At 27.6% G+C, this 23,038-nt stretch overlaps 1 protein-coding gene and 1 long non-coding RNA gene across 3 annotated transcripts in view; one reads left to right on the top strand and one right to left on the bottom strand.

The window, feature by feature from the left end:
- LOC148230484 (uncharacterized) overlaps positions 1-23,038 on the bottom strand; it is a 70,287-nt gene that overhangs the window by 28,307 nt on the left and 18,942 nt on the right. For both annotated transcript variants that reach the window (XM_088195037.1, XM_088195038.1), the window contains 2 exons: positions 2,176-2,332; positions 1,014-2,105 (listed from right to left, as the gene is read on the bottom strand). In XM_088195037.1, coding sequence (XP_088051163.1) covers positions 1,014-2,105; positions 2,176-2,313 — 1,230 coding nt within the window. In that variant the 5' untranslated portion in view covers positions 2,314-2,332. The remainder of the gene's footprint in view (positions 1-1,013; positions 2,106-2,175; positions 2,333-23,038) is intronic.
- Positions 2,965-3,518, top strand: LOC148230485 (uncharacterized). The gene is made up of 3 exons (XR_015811198.1): positions 2,965-3,080; positions 3,180-3,225; positions 3,294-3,518. It is a non-coding gene; the product is annotated as an uncharacterized LOC148230485 (long non-coding RNA).

Genomic DNA, 23,038 nt, shown 5'->3' with positions numbered 1-23,038 from the left:
TTCTTTCCAAGTATGTCGCACTATACATATATCTGACAGGTTTTTACTTAAATTAATAGTATCAGTTTTTTACAATAAATTTGATAACTGTTTATACAACGAAATGCAAAAATGTCCAGTTCTAGATATGTTTACTAGGTTTTCAAGAAAATGAAATTTACCAAAGTTGCTGCTTTATTATTTAAGCAAGTTGTACAGAAAAAATCATTTTAAAATTAATGCACTAATAATCGCTATTTTCCGTTTATAAACCAAACAATTTTTAAAAGTTCATGGATTTCATAATCTAATTTAAATTTCTAAATAAAAAAATAATATTAGCACATATACAAAATAATATATGTATATATTATACATATGTATATTATTCTCATAAAAATGAACAATGCTAAAAATATCAAACTAGTTTTTAATGATTGATGACGAAAACTGGTTATTATATTTTTTATTTAAAATATTCATATGAAATGTATATTATCTAAGATGTTATATTTATAAAAAAACTATCCATCCATAAGTTTGTCAACTATATATTATAAAAGTCTCCAAACGAGTCTAAGAATTCACTTTATAATAAATTAAACGGTACTGTTTCTGAAATGATACCAAGTTTGCTCAGATTAAATTTATCATACATAAATAAATTATGCATTATTATGTAAGCCAATATTTAGTATCGGAGGTTGAAAATTAATATTATTTTATCTGAGTGCAATAAATACAATTTATGTAAAACTCGTTATGATAAATAGAGTTCTACTCTTAATACCATGAAAAATAATTTTAACTTTAATTTATATTACATATACAATGTTATAGATGAAATAGATTAATAATTGTATTGAAATTTTAAATGATAAATTCACACCATATGTGTGTAAGTTTTTATTGCATACTTTAATCGGATACAAAAGCAATTTCTCTGAATAAAAAATATAGATCGATTTATCTTAGACTACGGAACATTGTTAGTAATAAATTATGATTTTAGAGCAAATAGTATTAAGACTTACTTGACTAGATACCGGACCAGCAACTACGACTGATTTATTCTTGCATCTGTAGAAAATCGGACCTCTAGCGCTCCATGGACTATCCAATACTTTATTGTATGGAATCTTTTTTATAACTCGGGAATCATTTTTTGTATTTTCATTTATTGTAATTTCGAAACCTGATCGTAACGGTGGTTTATGGCTTTCGACTGCTTGAGGGTTAACGTGATCGAAATTGTTTTGTAAATATCCATTCCTTTGCAAATTTACGTTGGACGAATGTTTAACGCGTTCAAAGGCACTATTTTTATTATAACTCAAACTTCCTCTTAAAGTCGACAGATCTAATAGATCTGGCATTTTTTTCATCGGCGATCTTCTCTCACTCGGATTTAGGATTGAAACTAAACTATCGATGGGCATCAGAGAAGGTATTGGTCTGACTAACTTTTCATTCCTTGAAGTATGGCTCAGTCTACCGTCAGATTTGCTTTGTAAATTTGGCACGTGACTAGGATAGTTTATAGACAATTGTGAAGCAAAACTTCCATTGTTAGATAAATTTAGAGCTGAATAGCTTTCGGCAGTTTGATGAACACGATTCGCATTATAACCATTTTGCGCGTTCTTCCTCAAATCTGTAGCTTCACTGTTTTCGGCAATCATATTCGTGTTAAATTGCAACGATTGCTTATCTTCTATGATATTGTCTAGTTTATCGATAGGACTTTTGTCACTCTTTATTACTACTTCTAATTTTTCATAACAACCGTTTTTCATATCATCGGATTTTTTATGTATCAGTCTCGATAGGTAGTAATCTTTATTAGCACCAAATTGCTTAAAATAATCTACTTCGTCTATTTTCTCTTCAAAATGTCTTGAATTAACAACTTTTTTATTATTTATATTCATTCCTTTTATGTTGGCAATGTCCACGTGAACTTTTAAAGCTTCTGACAGTGACAAAAAATCTTGGACTTGCTCAGGAAAAACGCTCACTTCACCACTGTATATGTATTGAAGTAAAGCTTCTACAATTTCGTGTGAAAAATCAGCGAGTACTATAGTTGTTGGAATGTCATCACTAGGCCTCGATAATAAAAGACCCTATAAAATATTTTTTATATTATATCTATATTTATTGTTATATATATTATTGTTTTATGTTTATTCTTACTCTAATAAAGGGACTAGCTGACGATAAAACCAATCTATGGGCCCAAAAGTGTCTTCCGCTGCACAAAATGCTGACATCACACCATTTCCTGGACATCACTGCTTCCGACAGCCATCTTCCAATCACCATCTCTTCCATGATTCACCAAGATCATTCCCTATAAATAAAAAATATAATAAAAAAGTGTTACAACACATCCTACCTGACTGCTTATAAATTATTAATTTGAATCAATCTGATACAATATTAAAATAATATTGATCAATCATTTGACAGATTATTAAATTAATCATAATTTCATAGTGCACCGGAAAAAAATATGTATAATTTGTAATTACGATGGTTAAAAAATGACGGTAAAAAACCTTTTGCATACATCATGTTGCGTTGTTTGCCTTGTAAATAGTAGATATTGATTTTTTATGATGTATCAATAACGGTACTTGCGTTTTATAATTTATCTATAGTCCAAAAATCTGACAGCTTTTTTAGAAGCAGTAAAAAATACTTTGTTGTTGTGGTAACGGATGATGTATATCGATCTAAAAATAGCATTATTTATTCAACTGTTTTACTGTTATTAATTTAGTATAAATGTGTGTATAACATTTAAATGATAAGTTAGAAGTAGTAATTTAATAAATAAAAAATAAGATGCAACGTAAGTAATAGAAATTATCATACAGCATTTAAGAAAATAATTTTGATGATAAGGAAAATTCTTTTCTTAATGATAATTCGTGTACCAATTTTCGTTAGAATATTGATTAGAAACGGCGACACTCATTATTAAAACATTAAAAATACGTTATACCATATTTTATATTTGTATATAAGGCGAAGCTATTGTTCAGTGATTGTATCTCACTTGTGAAGTTAACATACAGAAGCAAATCAAAATGAAGGTAAGCTATATTTAAAATATATGTTGTATTATATATTTTGTGTTATTAACTAATAAATATAATGTGCATTTATATTTATTATGTAATTATTATTTTTAGATCTTCGTCGCTTTGGCTTTCATTGCTTGCATCGCCGCAGTATACGGTAATAATATGTTTATGTAAAAATTATAATTTATTATAAAATATATTGATTTTAATTTAAAATTTTAGGAGATGATTACGAGTATGAACCGAAAATAATAGAATATAAAGAGCCGATCGAGAAAATTATACCGTATCCAGTACCAGTCGTTAAGCCTGTGCCATATCCAGTACCAGTCATTAAGCATGTGCCGTATCCAGTGCCAGTGCCAGACCATGGACATTGGGATCACCACGATGAACATTTCGACGATTATCACCATCATTATTGAGCTATATGCAACATCGCATAAATGTCCAAAAATTGGTTATTAAATAAAATGATTATAAAAATGAGTGTATATTGATTGATTGATCCAACTTTAATATAAAATTAGAAATATTATAAAAAAATTACATTTCCAAAATAGTAAGTAATTATTAAAATAAAAAAAAAATGGCAACTCTATTGCCACTAAAAGCGACACTATAAAAATGTAACTCCTTCACTTATATGATATATATATATTCACTTATATTAAAATTCAGGGCTTCAGTTTCTTGAATATTTTATTTATATTATTATAATAATAATTAAATTAACTTATTCATATTAATTTAATATCACTGTTTATCGCACTTATCGACTTATTGACATGTTCTACCGTAGCTCAATACGCAAGACGCGTTATCCAAATTTCCAAATTTAACAAAAAATCAAACATGACCGCACTCGACACGGTTCCGTTAGCCTAACGATATTTGTACATAGAAATCCAAAAATCCGCATTGCCTACTCAAAATATACCTCACTGTGCTTATCGTCCATTTAACCCGGATTTCTGTAGGCGTGTCAGTGCCAGTTCTCACGTATAAACGTAAATTTGGACATAGTGTGAATTTTTAATACACAACAAGTTACTGTTGCTCCTTTTGACCATACAAATAAAACTCGTCTCGTACGAAGCTTCACACACCGAGTTGCGGTTTTATTGAGTAAAATATATATCATAGTATTAATTGTAATGCAAATCCATACTAAAAATAAAATAGGCACTAAGTGCAAAAAATATATTTGTATCATTTTTATATTATGTGTCTAATCATAATCTTCAGCTACTGATTAAGCGAAATTTCATTAACCTTGATTTTAAAGCATAGTAAGAGTAGCTTGGATGGACATCAATCTGTCTGAATAAATCGTATAAAAATAAATAAAAATAAAATGCATGTTCTTATTTTACTGATAAAAAGTTAGTGGCAAGACTCTAATGAAAATTTGTGCTCCAATTCATATTTATTTTTAAATTATTCAATTAAAAATATGTTATTGTATTTTATATAATCAAATAGTATATTATTATCCTAATATACCAAATATTAGTTATTTGTGGATTATTTTACTCGCGGCTTACTTAAGAGAACTACACAAAAATATGGATTGATTTTATATTAACTCTTATGTTTATGTATTTTTATATATGATAAAATGTATGCATATAATAAATTTTTTCCGCTAATTTTTTTCGCTAGGTTTGTTAATAATATAAGCGGTAAAAAACATAGTGACATTGATACCAACTACAATAAAACGGTTCTAGCCAAAAATAATTATTAAAATTGACTCTGTACACTATTATAAAAACATATACAAATATTTTATGAAAAAGTATGACTTTTTTACATTAACAAATTTTGGACCGTTCGCTAAATAAAATATCGCAGTTTCTTGGAACTAAATGTTAGAACCACTAAAACTGCAATTCAAGAAAGATTATAAAACGTGATCAAATTTATAATTTATATTTCGTTAAGTCACACGTTTCTGAGACTTTCCGAGAAAACCCTTCCCTTGACTAGACGCCAAAAGAGAGAGAGCACCCCATACCATTTTTCATAGCCAGTGTTTATTTAACCATTAACTTATTGTCCCCCTCATTAAGGCCTCATAGCAAACAATACAGCAGTTATTTGCCAAACTGTCTTGATTGACCGCCCCCATGGAAGATTCGGAGCTGAGCTTTCAAACTTTGGCCAGTCGGATCCCATTTAAGGTATCCTCCAGAGAAAGGCCCATATCGAGGTTCCTTTTTACTTCAGTATCTACGGAGCGAGTCTTTTTTATAGTAACCTCCAGAGAGCTGCTTCCACAGAGTGACCCAACTTTGACGTTTAGCCAAAAGTCTAAGCCATTTCGTCGTCATGAGAACTATCATCGCGTCACCGGGGGTCTGTGCCCCTTAATAATATGCTCCATAAACCGTGCTCTATCTCTAGTGCTTTCTTATTTTTGTGTTACTCTAAATTATCAGGCAATAAATCGATCTGTTCAACTTAAAAATGACTTAAATTGAGCCTGCTTCGGAAAATCCTTCCAAATTTATTATACAATATAAATTAAAATATCGTACTATGAAGTTATTAAAAAAATAAGAAAAAACTTAGTATATGCATGCTACAATTTATTCAAGCATTTTATTATAAATTTAATAAATTTTACATAAAATTATTATTTTTACTATATAGATATATTCTTAAATTAAGGTTTAAATAATAGTATTATATAATAAATTATTATAAAACACACCCTGTAAAATTAACCCCTAATATTTAGTATTTCACCTTATCATACCTAATAAGTAAAGTGATTTTTAAAATATTTATAAGTGGGGCAAATATAAATATTTAGTTCTAAAAAAACTGCAATAAACTAATTTTAAATAATAATTTAAAAAGTAATTTTACATAATAATTTCTAACATTTTTGTAAAATCAAGTAACTTTTTATTGTTAATTACCTGCATTTCTGATTATTGCCAATTTTTAGAATCCAGAAATTAAGATTCACGTTGATAATTTTCGGGACTAAATAATTACATATGGACCGTATAGACATAATTATTCATATGGAACATATACCTTAGTAATCTCACATTGGTCTTAATTTTTACAATTTCTATTGTGTCTGAAAGATCGGAACTAGTGATTTTTATATAATTATAAATTCTATCGATCACCATATTTTATGTTTTCCTAGATTTCTCACGAACGAATAATTATAATAAAATTAAGTTAAGAATCACAGTAAAATTTATTTGTTTTAATATATTATTTGTTTGTAATTAATAAAAAATGTCACTGACTTACATACTTTGATTTCAGCCTTACTATTAATTTTGTAGTTTTTTTATGAGGTTTACCCCGTTATAACACATTGGACTTATGTATGCTAATCATGTTACAATATTAAATAAATTAAAATGTTGGAGTTTCAAGCACCTGCATAATTAATTTAAAGATCATTCTCATGACAATTCTTACTAAATGAAAAGACATATCAACTCGTCTCGAAAGTAAGAGTTATTATTTTACGAACCACCTATAAGCACATCGTTCTCGAGGCGTGAAGGACCGGAAAAAACTAATCTTTGCTTGGAAAGGATGTGCAATACACAATGCATTCCACCCTTTGCAAATGGACTATTGTGTTTCTACATCTTTGTTAACTTTTAAGGCGTAAACATATTGCGTGGGCGTGTCGAGTAGATAGAGACAGAGAGAGATATGCAGAAGGAGTAAAGTCACAACACGAGACGCATCAGTAGATTTTACAGCACCTCACAATAACACATCACAACTGATCACAGCTGACAAGAATACAACTCGACACTCCAGCTTCTCCGACTTCCAAGACCTGCCATTTCTACTCGCCCACCGGATAGCGGCAGTTACATTTATATATTTAATATATGATTATAAAATAAACTGTTATCAGCTTTTCTAGCGTCTATTTTTGTTACAAAGTTACATCCCTTCAGCCTCAAAACCCGAAACAAATAAATAGACCATCAGGTTTTAAATCTGTAAATATTAATGAATCACTATTAAAATTTATATTCTCTTTTGGAACATAAAATAAATAATAATAATCAGGGTTTACATATTATTAGTATCATTAAAGCTCTTTAAACAATAAAAAATAGTATCTCTGAAGTAAAAAAAAACTTCTAAAATATTTTTTAAATTTTAAAATACAGCTTTCATTCCATTCTTTATTTTATAAAAATCACACAAAACCTGAAAGCCTTAATGTTTTTTTTTACATTTTATATTTAATTTCACTTGAACTAGAAACTAAAGTATAGTAATAAAATCATTTAGTCACAGCGCTATTGCAGCTTCTATATAAATTAACTAATAAAAGTTAATGGCACCTGATGCTCATTTTATTGCCGGCATAGTGCATAGTTTATGTGTTATTATTTTCATTCATAAAACAGTATTATGGGTCATGATTTTCCAACGAGGATGTTAACCTGGGCTTTTCTCATTATTTGCGACTAGGGCGGTCGGTATATCATAAGGCGAACGATCCTTGTTTGTGTTGCGAACCGGTATCAGCAATAGCCTAATAGGCCAAATCATCGTAAGTGGCAGTTGCGGTCGCCTTGAGTGAACACTAGCCCTTAGGGCCTTAGGTGAATAATATCGAATTTCAATAAATCATACGTGTCGAAGCTCCTTTGTGATCGGCACCGAGCTGTTTAATGAAATTAATTGAATTCCTGAGAACTAATCTAATAATGACGAAGAAAAATGATGCGAGTCATTCGTTGACTGATTAAAAATTGTATTGTGTTATAATTTCACCTAGATACCAACGCTATAAATGGTATTTAATTGATTATAAAGCGTGGGAAAATATTTATAATGCATATAATTATTTATTAAATATATAAATAAAATATATTTACATAGCATACTAATTAAATATACTTAAAGCAGTAAAGCACATGCATCTCAAGTCAACCCAATTTTTTAGAAGCTTTAAATATGCTTAGTATAATATTATATAAACAAACTAGCTATTTTACGCACTAGCACATTTTTAAAACCATGAATACATATCAATTTCATCCAATCATATTTTTGAAAGGGATAAAAAATAAGTTAAATCAAGATGAGCGTTGTAACATTTTTTTACGATGATAGCCGCCATGTGGAAAAAAATGTGTCACGGGAAAATATTTATATTTCAATCTATCAACTTTAAGCAAAGGCTAAGCACATTGTGAGTGACATCAATAGACAATTAAATAGCAAACCAAATGCTTTAGGGTTGTTTTATTAAGCCTTGCCCAGCTTTTACCAATTAATTATAACAAATGCCTTTGCGAAATATCAAATATTTTTATAATGAAAAATATCCGCAAGAAATGAACGTCTATTTAAACTATTTATATTTTGTTTTATAAAAAAAAATTAATTAAAAATTTTAATGACTTTCAAGGGTTATCTTTTTTAAGTATATTTGATAATATACATATAATATTTTTTTTAGTGTATCATCCTTATGATAATACCCCTGTATCCAAAAGCTCTATTCTGCATCAAAAATTCAAGTCGCACAAAAGCTCGTATGGGGGTCCAATCAATTTACAATAAAACTTGTTTTTTTAGATGTAGATTAAGCTTTTAAACATTTTTTAGTAGGATTTCATTTCGCAAAGTTGTGACACTTTACATTTTTAAATTGGCCGCCATTTTGTAAAAACAATTTATATTATTTTTCATACCAAATATTAAGGGGGTGCTTAATCATTCTATACGAAACTAAAAATTCAAATCTTAATCTTCAAAACAAAGGAATTAAGAGCGTTAACTTTTTTGCAAGTTTCAAAAAGGCTCGTATGGGGGTCCGATCGATCTGATACATCGCTTGTTTTGAAGCAAAAAGCAATTTTTTTATATTTTATTTCAATGCAGGTTTAGCATTTAAACGTTTTATAAATAGAAATCTTTTACGTAAGATTTAAACCTACGGAGTTATCAGTGTTTAAGTTTTTAAATTTACCGTCATTTTGCAAAAAAATTACATATTGGATTTTGCTAGCAAACATATACAGGATGCTTAAGAATTCTACATTGTCACCAAAATTGAACTCTTAATCGATATAAATAAGCATATACTGACCTTAGCTATATTGCAAGTCTTATAAATAATTGTATGGTGGGCCGATCGACTCATAATACTAACCTTGTTTCGGAACAAAAAACTTTTTTTTAAATATGTACTTTAATTTAAAACAATATAATATTTTTTATATGAACGATTAGCTTTGAATAAGTTGTCACGTTATATCCTGTTCTACTTACTTAATTTATTTATATTATAACCATGTTTTATATCTATCTACAATAGTATGTATGTACCTCGAAAATATAAACACTAATCTATTGAACTTCAACGTTCGATCGTTTTAAAAATAGAAAGTATTTTTACTATTGCCATAAAATATACATATTTATATACGAGTACTCCAGTCCATATTCATCTTGAATACAAACCATGATATTATTAATAAATTTCGTATTGAAATAAGCCTTGTACGCGGCACGAATGACTCAAAAACGCATTATCTGGACAATGCCTATTATGGTACCTCACTCACGCGCACTTCGTGAGACTTTTCCATATCACGGACGCAAATTTACGGTAATTTTTTTAAGGTCAAACATTGCCGGCTGTGCTTATTTGCGCATACAATTAGGAGACTTACTCTCTTTTTACTTATATTCGACGGAATGAAAGCCTGCCTTACGATCGTCGGTTATGCACACTGCCAATTTGCATAAGGTACGAGCCAAAAGTGTTTACCCACTCATATCATAATTGACATTCAGTTACCGTACATGCTATTTTTTTATGCACAATTCATTGCAAGCAACTAACGCATTATGAATATATAAAAAGTCATGCTTCGGTCCGAATATATTCCATAAATCAAACTTTCCTCACGGACTGCAATTTTTTTGCTAATAATTTAGTGTGGCATACTACTTTGTTTAACCAGTCTATACTTAAATGCTTAGTTGTGGGTCAAAGATAGACTGCAATTAATATAATGTCGATAAATCAGCGGCTCATCGTAAATTGTGTGTCTAAGTAAATTTATGGTGCTTATAATTACTTAGTCGTAAATGTTATTGTATATTGTTTGATATTTCGTTCATATTTAATTAATATAATGATACTTAAGTTTGTCATATTTAATTACAGTATTAACTTAAAAGTATAAATTATAAATGACCTATGACCATTAAAATATTTTATTGTGAAATTAAGCAATAAAAATATATTTATTATCTACAATCACATTAATTTATATAGTATGCATTATTTTTTATTTGCAGTACAAATTTTTAATTGTAAAATTAGTTTATTGATATCAAATATCTCTATATAAAAAATCTATTTTTTAAAACACGTCGATTTAAGGGTGCGAAAAATATAAAAATTCATATTAAATGACTAAGTATATACAACATAAACAATATAATCTTTTATTTATTGTAAGCCAGAGTACAATATTTAAATATAAATTAGGTTATTGAGGCATTATTGCAATAAAAAATATATTTAAATCAATGCAGAATATCACGATAAATGTGCATTAAAAATAGCCACAAAAATATTCAACATACTGTAATATCATATTAAAAATATATATCTAAAACAATTTTTACATATAAATATATACTAAATTTTACTACTTTAAAAGCGTTATAAAAATAAAAAAATATTTATTGCTGTATTGTTAATGTTTGTTTATGAAAAAAAATAGTAGTATAAGACTAATAATGAATTATTTAAGATGTATAACGATGTTATGGAGCTTTTTAATTATTATTTTTATCAATCAATTAAAATGAATAACTTTTAGATACTAAGAGAGAAATTCCATATCAGTTAAGTGATGCTAAAAAAATTTAAATTTTTGATTATCATTGAAAACAATGTTAAAAGGCTTACGGTGTAGCATTACACGCAATTTATTTGTATTAATCAATTTGACCACTCTTTTAAATATGTTTAATCACTTTTTAATCTTTTATATATGTATGTCTCTTGACTATCTTGAACATTAAAAAATGAGTTACGTTTATTACAATTGTTTTCGCAACTTTATACACTCATCGCTGTCATAAAACTTGGCATACACGACCAGAACACGTTTCGCAAAGGGCTTGCACATGCGATGAGCTTGATAAGAAGCTTTCATCCAAAAAGGCATAACGGACAAAATAAACTGCCGCTTTTATGCATCCACACAAAGTAATAAATCTCGGCAGGTCACACTCGTAAAGCAGCCTTTCAAAATATGCGGCCAAAAGCGTCAAAAACGTTGCCAAAAAATAAATTTCTCCGCGACAGAAGCAGTTTGCAACATTCCTATTGAGCGTTCCGCCCATTGTTGATATTCTCGACACGCGCTTCTGGTTAGTGCTTCCAAGTGAACTGTACATAGAAGCAACCGGGTCAATTGGCGTTTTTAGCCATAGTCACACGACGAGTCGACCGTAAGTCCGAAACTTTGACATTCTCCAAATTTCGCCAAAAAACATTCGTGTCGAGTGTCGTGTTTGAAAAACGCTTCACTTGTATTGTACATACAAACGCACCGTTATAAAACGTGGCTAAGTTTACATTTCGACATTAAATATTTAACTTGTTTAAAAGATGAAATGTAAAAAAAATCATCGAGTGCTCTTTTCTTAACAGTTTTCCTCAGTTGGACACTTGCAAAGTACGCAGCAAAATAAAATCATCGAGTCATGAAAAATAATAGTTATGAGCCAATTGTTATTACACGCACACACAATTTCGTTTGCCAGCTCTGTTGAAAAGCTCTCAGTCAAATATATTATTCAAAATTAACGATATTCTCCACTCGAACTGACAATGTGCGTAATTAAGAAATATGTGCGTATTCAGGTGTACACGTGGGTTAAGTATTAAAATTATGTAGAAAACCATACGTACAAACTAGAAACAATTCTAAGTATCACGATAAAGTAAAACCCCTTTGAATATTTAAAAAAATATCAACAACACAGACCTTTAAAATTTAATTACATACCCTACAAAGTTTTAATTAAGTGATACAATTTGATCTATGTATATTAATAATTTAATATATAAGTATAAAAGTAAAAATGTATTAATACAGGCGCCATTTACATGTTTGTATATTGATTTTAATGGATTATTTGGATTACAATATAAATAGGTCTACAAGCTTTATATATTTTATTATATATTTAATCTGTACGATAGACTAGTCATTACTAATATCTGGAAGACTCTAGTGTTTTACAATTTCTATCAAGTCTAGAAGATCTAAATTAGTGATTATTATATAATTATTATTTTGATTGATCACCATATATAGATTTTTCTATATTTTCCTTATCTCACAAATTAATATCATGATAAATAATTGTAATAAATATGTTATATCGTTCATAGTGTAAATATGTAAGCTATAAAATAGTTTATATAATAAAATAGACTGATACACAAACTTTTATTTTAGCTTGATATCTCTCTACTTATGTAGTAGTTGTTATTTGTGTTTTAATAATTTATTTTAAGACTTTTCTATTATCAAATTTTGTTAATTTATTTTACATCGACTTTATATATTTTTTGCCTTTTACGAATTTTTTTATATCAATTCAGAAGCTCTTAATATTTAAAAAAATAAATATTTCAACATATTTTTTGTTAATTTATAAGTATTATTTTCTACAAAAATCATTTACATCAAATTACATTTTTTTAAATATTAAATAAATATATGGTTTATATTAATTATTTATTCAGCTATATATGTTAATATATAAATATATGGGGTACCTTAAAACAGTGAAAGATTGACCGCCGTACATGTACGGCGATACCACTCAAATGGTAGGAATCAAAAAATTAAAATTAGAGCTTAACTTTTTTCATACCATTTTTCTTCATTTTAAACTAGCTATTAATATGCTATTACCGCTCTAGTTTAAAATTTAGTAGTATTTTATTTTTATTTATTATTTATTTATTTTATTTATTTAGACAATTTTTATACTAAACAAATTTTAATTAAGCATACATATAATACATAATATAAACATCAGAAAAAATAAAAAATAATATATTTCTTAATGCAAAAAGTTATGTATTTTTATTTATTTTGTTTAGGAAACCCGCTACAGTTTTATTTTTGCGGATTATCCCAGGAATTTTTTTATACAAATTCACACCTCCGTACTATATTCCCCTAAACCTACTCATTTTCTATATGCCCTATATACCTTTAACTTATTTATATTTCTAGTATTAAAAGCATGTACATCTTTATATATTAATAAAACACTCTGGTAATATATTATTTTCCAACTTATATATAAAAACTGCAATATTTTTAATAATATTATAGGCTAATATTTTTTTTGCATGGGCGCAAATATTTCATTTTTTTATGGCTGAATAAACGTTCACGATTTTTAGTAGATTATGATAGTAAAAACTATCTACCGCTGTTTTAAATATATAAAGTAGTAACACAGTCTCTAAAGTACATACATGTATATAATTCTCCGTATACACTATACATACTTAGATTGTATGTGTTACAGTGAATTTATATTTTCACAACTATAAATATAATTTTACTAAGCCAGTTAAAATCAGTAAATTTGTGTTGTTCACAAACGGATGATCTGAAATACGTATTTCCATTTAAGTAAATATTCTATTCATCATAATGTATGTGAATAATAATTACATACACATAAATAAATTCGTGATGATCTGTATCAAATAATAAGCTACACGCCTCTGTTATTTTTTGTATGGTATAAAATTAGATCTTATGCACCAGAACCGGTAAAACGAACTATGCTATAAGACCAAAATGATCCAAAATCCAACCGGTAATTTGTGAACCGATTTCGAATAGCAAAGTTAAGAGCAGGCGTTGATCCAAACTCGTTACTGAAATATTCGAGTAATTTCTTTCGTTTGTCAATTGAAAACGTAAACTTTCTACCGTGACGCCAATACGTCTTCTGCGGTTGTGGTTAATGACAATAACAATAAATAGCACAAAAAAATCAAAGCAAATTGAGTGGAATGAATTTTATGATCAACGATGTGTCTCAAAATCACACGGGAAATAAGTACCTGTATATACATGTCATAAAAACCGAAAGCATTTCAATTGTATATATGCAATGTATTATTATAATTTATTTATTTATTATAAAAATATAATCAAAATTAATTATTTAAGATATTAAATGTGTAGGATATAATTTTATAATAAACGCGGATCTTAATATAATTAATTTAATTTAATAATTATACAAAACTATATATCATTTTTTGCAGCACTACAATAATTTTAACTTACAATGAAATGTCAGGGTTGAATAATTACAAAATATAATTCATTTTCTTTTTGCTACATTAAGAGACCTTACTGTTATTGTAAACATGTATTGTATTATTATATTGAATAACAATGAGAATTATTGTTAATTAAAATATATCCTGATTGATTTTGATCATTTGATACTTATAATTATATTTTTTATTCAAGTTTTACTTTAATATTAATTAAAGTAGCTTCTCGCAGAAACAAAATAGTTAATCAATTACAAATTTAGAGCACCGTGTATTTATATGATAATAAAGCCAATGATAAATGTAAAATAATTAATAATTGTTAAAATATGAATGAATGAAAACGTATTAGTATAAACTAAATAGGTATATATGAAAGTAAACTAATAGAATTCGAGTCTTTTGAATCGATAGAATTCACACTGCCGTCTCATATACAATAGTATTCTGCATGAAATTGGAATAATAAACCTCTGACATTTCCGATCCAATTAGTTTTTTTTTATTTTTTAATTATATATATCATTTGATTGCATTATGAATAAAAATGTTTAATAATTGTGTTAATAAACTCTTTAATTTCCTGTATTAACGAAAGTGATAAATTAATAATTTAAAATATCCATTAGAAAATATTTAAAATATAAAAATAGTGAAAGTACATTATATTTGAAATTAATGAATCATAATAAATATTTGTTTATAAAGAATTTAAATAAATATTTATTAAGTGATATAGATCACATTATACATTACTCAAGTAAAATTTAGCATATTTTATAATACATAATAAGTTGATATGGATTTATATTAAATTAACTATAATAATACCCTCAATAGTTTTATTTCCATAATGACATAACAAGTCCAATATTATAGTATAAATTATATCACGTTACCAGATTAAATCATTCTATAAATTAATTTTTAATCCAACTATTTTCTCAAAATAGCACGTAATGTTTGCTCTGGTAAATTTATCGCTATTACTGATCAATCCGTCGATCGTTTAATATTCATAACTCATATTCAGAACGTCAACGCTGCTGTATGTTATCCGAAAGATCAAGCGGTCATAATAGAGCAATTACTTTCAATATATCGTGTCAGTCCGCGTGTAATTGCCGATATTAGATAACACTTATCGATCAACACTTTATAAAAATGCGCCCTTTCAGGTCACACGACAACTCAGCGTCGTGTGTAAGAATTTTTTCGTTATTGTGGAAAATATTATATATGATAGATCGCGGTGACCATTCGAGAGCAACTAGGGCAAAAATGTCACACGATAGAGTCAAGAATTGCTCCACCCTGACGTCAGGAATCCGCCCTGACACTCGTTAATTTAACGACGAGATCGTCGTTGCGATTGCTGAACGTTGAAACGTTAATTGTTGACGAACGTAAACGAGATTTATTTTAATCGGCGGTCATTTACTTGCGTGTGTTTATCTGTTGCGTATTAAACTGTAACGACATATAATTTATATTATTATATAATAAATGGACTGAAAAAGCATATATTTATGTAATTTTCATAAAGCTTTAAAAAATAAACTTTTTTAGAATCGAAAGCATCAAGATTGTTCTTACAGTTTATTTTCCTTAATTTATAGATATTTTTTTATTATTTAAATATAAATAATACATCTAACCTTAACTAACTATCGTTATACACTTTTTTGCTACAAAGATATATAGAAGGGTTGTTAATTTGTAGAAAAATACGCTGGAAAAGATTTAATAGGTACAATTTATAGCTGGTAAGAAGCCGCAATATTGACGATTCGCTGATGTGAATTTTGGAAGGCCAGATGAAAATCTTTGGCGGGCCGGATCCGGCCCGCGGGCCGTATGTTGGTGATCACTGATTTAAATAATAAATATGAATATTTAGATAAGAAATAAAATTAGACTTAACACCGAATAATGATTTTTTTAATTGAGTTGCTCAAAAATTTGTATTTTTTTTAAATAATAAACGTCCAGATAAAATATTATTTTTTTTAAATTCTGATTTTTAACTTTTTTGCAAAATTCATATTTTAATTGAAAATTTTGCATCGTCTTACAATCTATGATTTATACTATTAATACAGAATTTTAGGCTTTACATTATTAATATGTATGTTTAAATAAGAAAAAATATAGGCTTTCGATTAACGATTTTATTAATTAAATCACCTAAATAAATTCCAGGTATATAAAAAAAATAAACATTTTAATAAAATATTACTTAAGTAATATTTTCATTTGAGGCTGATTTTTTAATCAGCGGCTACTTATGACACGTAGCTATTTTTGCACAGAAAATACGTGTAATTTAAATTTTCATATATTAAAAAATACGTATTTTTATTTTTGTATAAAGATATTTTAGATAACCCGAGCTTTTATTTAATAATCATTATTCTAAGCAATTTTGCAAGATTTTTCAATTTATTTATTTTTATATCTGCTATTTTTACAATAATATTATACAATAAAAATACCATATTTATTTTAAGAAGTTTTTTATATCTACTTTTTGTTATTGTTTATATGATAATTTGAGGAAAAGTTTTTTATTGCCCTAAAATATATAATAAAATCATGTTTTTAAATATTTATATTTTTTGCTTGTTATACGTTGATATATCTGTCCATGATCTTTGCTTTTCATTGAATAGTATTTTAAATTTTTGCGTCATATATAGCTGTATGTTATAATATTATATATATATATATAAAAAAAACAATTTCAGATTATTGTCTTACGCAGATCCAACAACAAAAACCTACATCGCTTTTAGTTCAAAGAACGCTCACCGTTTAATCGTAGACCATAAAAACAAGAATAAATATTCACAGCATTTATTCTCAATATAAACATATCAGCAATGAATTGAAAATGATTTTGCTAGGCTTTGAATCGATTAGTGCAATAATGACATGAAGCCGACACAATCAACGCGCAATTCATAATTAATGCCATGTACTCAACGGCAAGACACAAATAACGCAATTTGATGTCCGATAAGAAAGTTTATCTATATGTCGCGCACAATTCACGAGACGTAATCGGGTCGTGTATTGAAACGGTCATAAATAATTAAATCACTACCACGTACGACGTAACTGCATACTTTAAAAGCCTATGAAAGAAATTCTAAAATAATCGTCTTCATCTAACGCATATTTATTGCCGATCAAAGCCGTATAATTGTATGCATATACATCGACTCTAAAACACGTACCAAATAATGAGTTAAAAATCGAAGTAACATGATGCGATTTTTAACTAACAGGAAAAACGGGTTAGTCGTCATCAATTTTGATGCGGTATCTTAAGTGCACCTCAATCTGTGATTATTGAAATCGATAAACTAGAATATTATAAATTAGTTATTACATTTATGTTCATAAAAAAGTTTTTATACACATATTGATTTATTCCTTGACTATAAATTATATATTATGACTATAAATTATATATAAATATGATGAATAAAACAACCTTAAAATCTTTTTGATGCTTTGTACATATGTATATATAAATGCACATATTTAATTAAACATTACACATATTTACAAATATTATAATTTTTCAAAGGAAGAAGTTTTGATACAGGTATTTTAATAATAGTAATGCTTATTATTATTATTTATAGCTATAAATAATCAATATAAATGCTTTTTTTAATTTTTAATACGATAACTGCACGGATTGTATGAAAATGCTGAATAGATATCGACGCGCTATAAACGCGAAACTTTTTTTTTTAGCTGACTCGGTTATTAATTGCTTAATGAATGTTTAACTACGTTACTTCAATAGTATACTATCTTATAAGTAAAAGTATATATTTTTTTATGCATTTAAAGCAATTAATACTGTACTTCGATATCGTCTCATTTGGCACTTCGTCAATTTATATAGTAACTTCGTCTTAAAATTTATAAAATCATTTTTTTTAGAATAGAACACTTGTAATTATTTCAAATCGAGGTCGATTTAAAGGTGAAAGCTTCCCAAGGGTCCGTTATTTGATTCTCGTCTCGGACATATATGGGCTGGGCACGGTCGGTCTCGTAAGTATTTGCATCTAATTGACGGAAACATAGTAGAATTTAGCTAGTATGTGAACGTGTACACAATTTCTAAAGGCGTCGGTTATCGGGAGATAGTTAGCGTGTGAGTTTATGCGACCAATGATAGGAGATGTTATCAGCGGACAGTTGCTGGTTTTGCTCTTAGCCATCGCTCAAGGCGCCATTCACTTTATTATGTACAAGGAAAATAGTCACTGCTGTTATCAACAGTACAGTCGAGGTAATAGTGAAAAGTTTGCATGTCTGAAACTAAGAACATACTATGAAATAGCTACTTTTTTTATAGTAACTCTAAAATTATGATAATCTGTTACAATATAGTTTCACTTAAATAAAAATATATCTCTCGTTGATTATCATAATCCTATCAACTTGAATGAGCTTCCTGAATGTTCTGAGGAAGTTAATGTAAGTAATTGCTAGGATGTGAAGTTGCTGCTGTTGTCATTGACAAATGCCTTCTCTAAATTATAATTCGCATCGTTGATCCAAAATAATTTATGTGATTAGAGAAGAGGTTATTTAATTTTTATTATCTAAATTAAAATATCATAACCAGTACAATAACGGAAAACTTAATAAAAACACGTGTCTTACTACTCTAAATTATTTGGCGATTCTATCCTATCTCTTCCGACGCTGTACAGATTGTATAGCATTATTTTATTTAGACAATTATTTATTATCTTGATGGCTTTGTAAGGTACAGGTATCACAACGTTTTAGAACGAAAATATTATTACGTATCGCTAAATAAAGTGTGCCACATAAACCATAGCAGAATAGTCATTAGTGTATATAGCGCTACCTATATATTAGTAGCATTGTCTGAATGCGAGGAGAATTTTTGATAAAATTTTGATCTTATGCATTAGTTAAATGTGCTTTTTCCATTATGGTTTTGTTTGTACGCGTCATCGTACATAAGAACTGGAGAAAAATTGTCTTATGCGACTAGACTTTATAAGCCTGAAATTGTTTAACTTAATAAAAAATTATGACTTCCAAAATATAATTTTTATTTCTACGACACACCTGTAAAAGTTTAAATATTTGGACTAAATCGAACGTAAACTGAACTAAAAATTTTGCCCATAACAAAAACTAGATATTTATTGAAAAGCTAAATAGTTTGTTGAAAAGCTATAATTAATTTACTATACTAACTTTATATAGTAATGTTATTTCAATTTCAGACATAAAATTTTACATATATTTTTAAATTTATATTAAGGCTAATGTTCTAAATAAAATAAATAATAACTGTAACCTTTCTTGCCATTAAAATACTCATTATCGAGTAATATACCATTACCATTATAATAAATTTAATGGTTTTGTAGCCAGTATTGACCTTTAAAGTATGGTTTATCACTTTAAATAAACATAATTTAGATACAATAACCATAAATTTATATTCAGTAATAAAATTAATTTATAATAATTTTAGTTAAATAATAAATGTATATTGATTAAGATTAATCAATATACCGTATAATACGTGTTTTAATGTTAAAAAATATTAAAATATAACCACTAGCGCTAACTGTACTTTACCATTATACATATTGGACCTCGGCTGTCAGTGGACCCCGAGCTTTTAATAAATGCCATATATCCTGTCTACAAGCCGGCGCTGGACATATTAAATCGACTACGCTTTCACGTGGTGGCAGGAATGAATTGATAACCGTAAACGGAGGTCTCAGGTAATAAACCGTAAATCACACCCCCAAACGAAAGTCATCCGACAGATGACTAAAATAAATAAATCTTTACAGCAGACACCTCGTTTGCAAAAAAACGACTATTTTATATAACACGATGTGTCAACTATTATTTTAATATAGGCAAACTCTTAGATTTATGGGTTAAGTAAACGTTAGATTCTTTCTAGTTTAAGAAAAGAGTTTATTATTTTTTATTGTAGATAAAAAAATACACATAGGCATGTAATTACTATCTGTATTTATTTTTACACTTTTTACTGCTAGATAAATGGTAATTAAGATTTGTTAAGATTTTTACTAATATTTTTCAAGTCCTAATAGTGACATCATTTAGCATTAAAAAATATCTAAGTGTGCGTATGTGCGCGTAACACGGCGCCAAATAAAAAGAGTCAAAACGCGCACATATGCGCGTCCCGGCGCTTAGTAAAAAAAATTAAAACGCGCACATGTGTTAACGTAACAATTTAAATTAAGATTACTTGATTAAAATATAGTATTAAAAATTGTTTTTTATTCGGCCAAAAGTATTATAAAAAATAAAAAATATTTAATATAAAATAATTGTGCATTTTTTACGTACATATTGATTATTAATTTTTCATGTTTTTTTTTGATAAAATTATGTTTTTAATACTGCTTTTAAAAATATTTTTTTACACTACTTTACTTTGAACAAAATACCAAAAAAATCAGTTTATGCTTAATTAATGTAGAAATTAATATTAAAAATATTAAATAATAAAATTTAATAAATTTATTTACTACTAAGTTTAGGCTTGGATACATATTATAGATATTAAAAGTGTAAAATGTGAGATTTTCTGTTTTAAAATGCTCAGTATTTATTTTACAAAATTATTATTTTTCTTATTCTAGTTCATTTGTGTTATTTTTTTTACGTCTAGATTATAGTGTTTTAAATTTTAGCAATTAACAGAATCACAGTTTTGAAATAAAAGCATAAGTATATCTAAAAATTTCGTACAGATATTTAAATTATTGTAGTGAAAACATATAACGTAAAAATTAAGTCCGACTACAAATAAGAAAATTAAATAAAGAACACAAGACTCTCCGTGAAATAAATAAAAAATAATTATATTACATAGGTACAGTTTAATTTCTTATTTATTTTGTAAATATCGATAATTTATTAAATTATTGAATTAAAACCTGTCAAGTCGTAATGAATAAATAGTATAAAAAAATGTTTATCTGCACTAATTAAAACAAATTGATTGTTAAACTGATGTAGTTATATTTTAGGCATTATTTATAGCAACAAAATAAATAGCAAACAAAATAATAACAAGTATCATTTTTTTGTAATAAAATGTCTGCCAAAAATCACTTAATCTTAATCTTAATAACGTGCACATACATTTAAAAAAACAAGATTCACTAATGATGTCCACATGTTCACAATTAATCACTTTTGATACCTACGTACCGATGCATACATACGAAACAAAAAACTTTTACCATTGTATACTAATCACACTGCCGAAAATTGACGTGTTAGAAATCGCACTTCATCGACTAGTATTTTTTTTTCAATAGCGGATTAATCTGTGTTACTACAAAATGTATAATAAACTTCACCCTTACAAATCAATCATCGTTATTTCGTTCCGAATGTACAGTTACAATCCAGATACAATCGACATGATACCATACACTTTTAGGCTTCAGTGAATGGTAAAAATACGTTCTCCCAACGTCGCCAATTATCAGCATACACTTAATTCTGCCCTCGAAATGTGTAGCAGTGTACAGAAAGCCGTTAACCCGAATCGCTTTTATTGCGTTTCAATATGTACAGCAAGTTTCGTCGCCGGTGAAAAAAATGATTCGGTTCATTATACGTCAATTGAAGCTCACGAAGCTTTCGCTCAGTTCTGTGTTAATTAATTATCAAAAAGAAGTGCCGAACACGCTATGTGATTCTGTGTTAATTTATGGCTTGCAGCGCGGTCAAAAATAATCATCAATCATTTTTAAGCAATTGTGAGACTTTTAAGGAAGACGTCATGCTCAGAATTAATTAATTATATTAAAGAATTATGGCGTGTATAGTGTAACAAACTGTAAACATAATATAAATTGAGTTACTCTTGCTAAAATATAATAACAGTCAAACAATTTATTTTATAAAAAAAATAACGACAAATTTATTTTTCAATGTTGATATTGGCACCTTCAAAGCAGTCCCTATTAAATATAATACACTTATACTAGACTTTCTTCTAATCATGATATGTACTTTATGTACTTTAAGATTTAGTATTGCACTATACTGTTATATAAATAAATAAAAACTTGACATTCGAGCAAACTTGACGTGCTTTTCTGATATTGTTTTTTCAAGACTGTTTTGATATCATAGTCATTCGCCCATGATTCGTCACCTGTTATGATTCATTAAAGCAATTTTGGATCGTCAGCAACTTCATCAAACAATTGCTCGTAAATTTATTTGTGATGCTGTTTTTCTTTAAAATTACAGTTTTAAAAAAAAAAGTCTAAAATGTCATTTAAATTTGCTTCACATAAACCATATTATCAAATTTTTCCTAGTAAGATTAGTATCAAATTTTCATTTTTAAATATTTGAACCCATTGCTTGAAAATATTATTCTTTCACTGTACTTTATTTTATTTTAAAATGCTAAATTGCTTACTATTTTCAAAATAAAAATAATTACAGAGTATGACAAAATGCGTTTTCAATGCACAATTTATGCGTTCAATATGGCTGACAATTGACATGA

The sequence above is a fragment of the Plectrocnemia conspersa genome, unplaced genomic scaffold (assembly GCF_051122295.1).
Source record: "Plectrocnemia conspersa isolate PC_06_02 unplaced genomic scaffold, ASM5112229v1 ptg000010l, whole genome shotgun sequence".
NCBI classification, from domain to species: domain Eukaryota; kingdom Metazoa; phylum Arthropoda; class Insecta; order Trichoptera; family Polycentropodidae; genus Plectrocnemia; species Plectrocnemia conspersa.
This window is presented reverse-complemented; position numbering and strand designations above follow the sequence as displayed.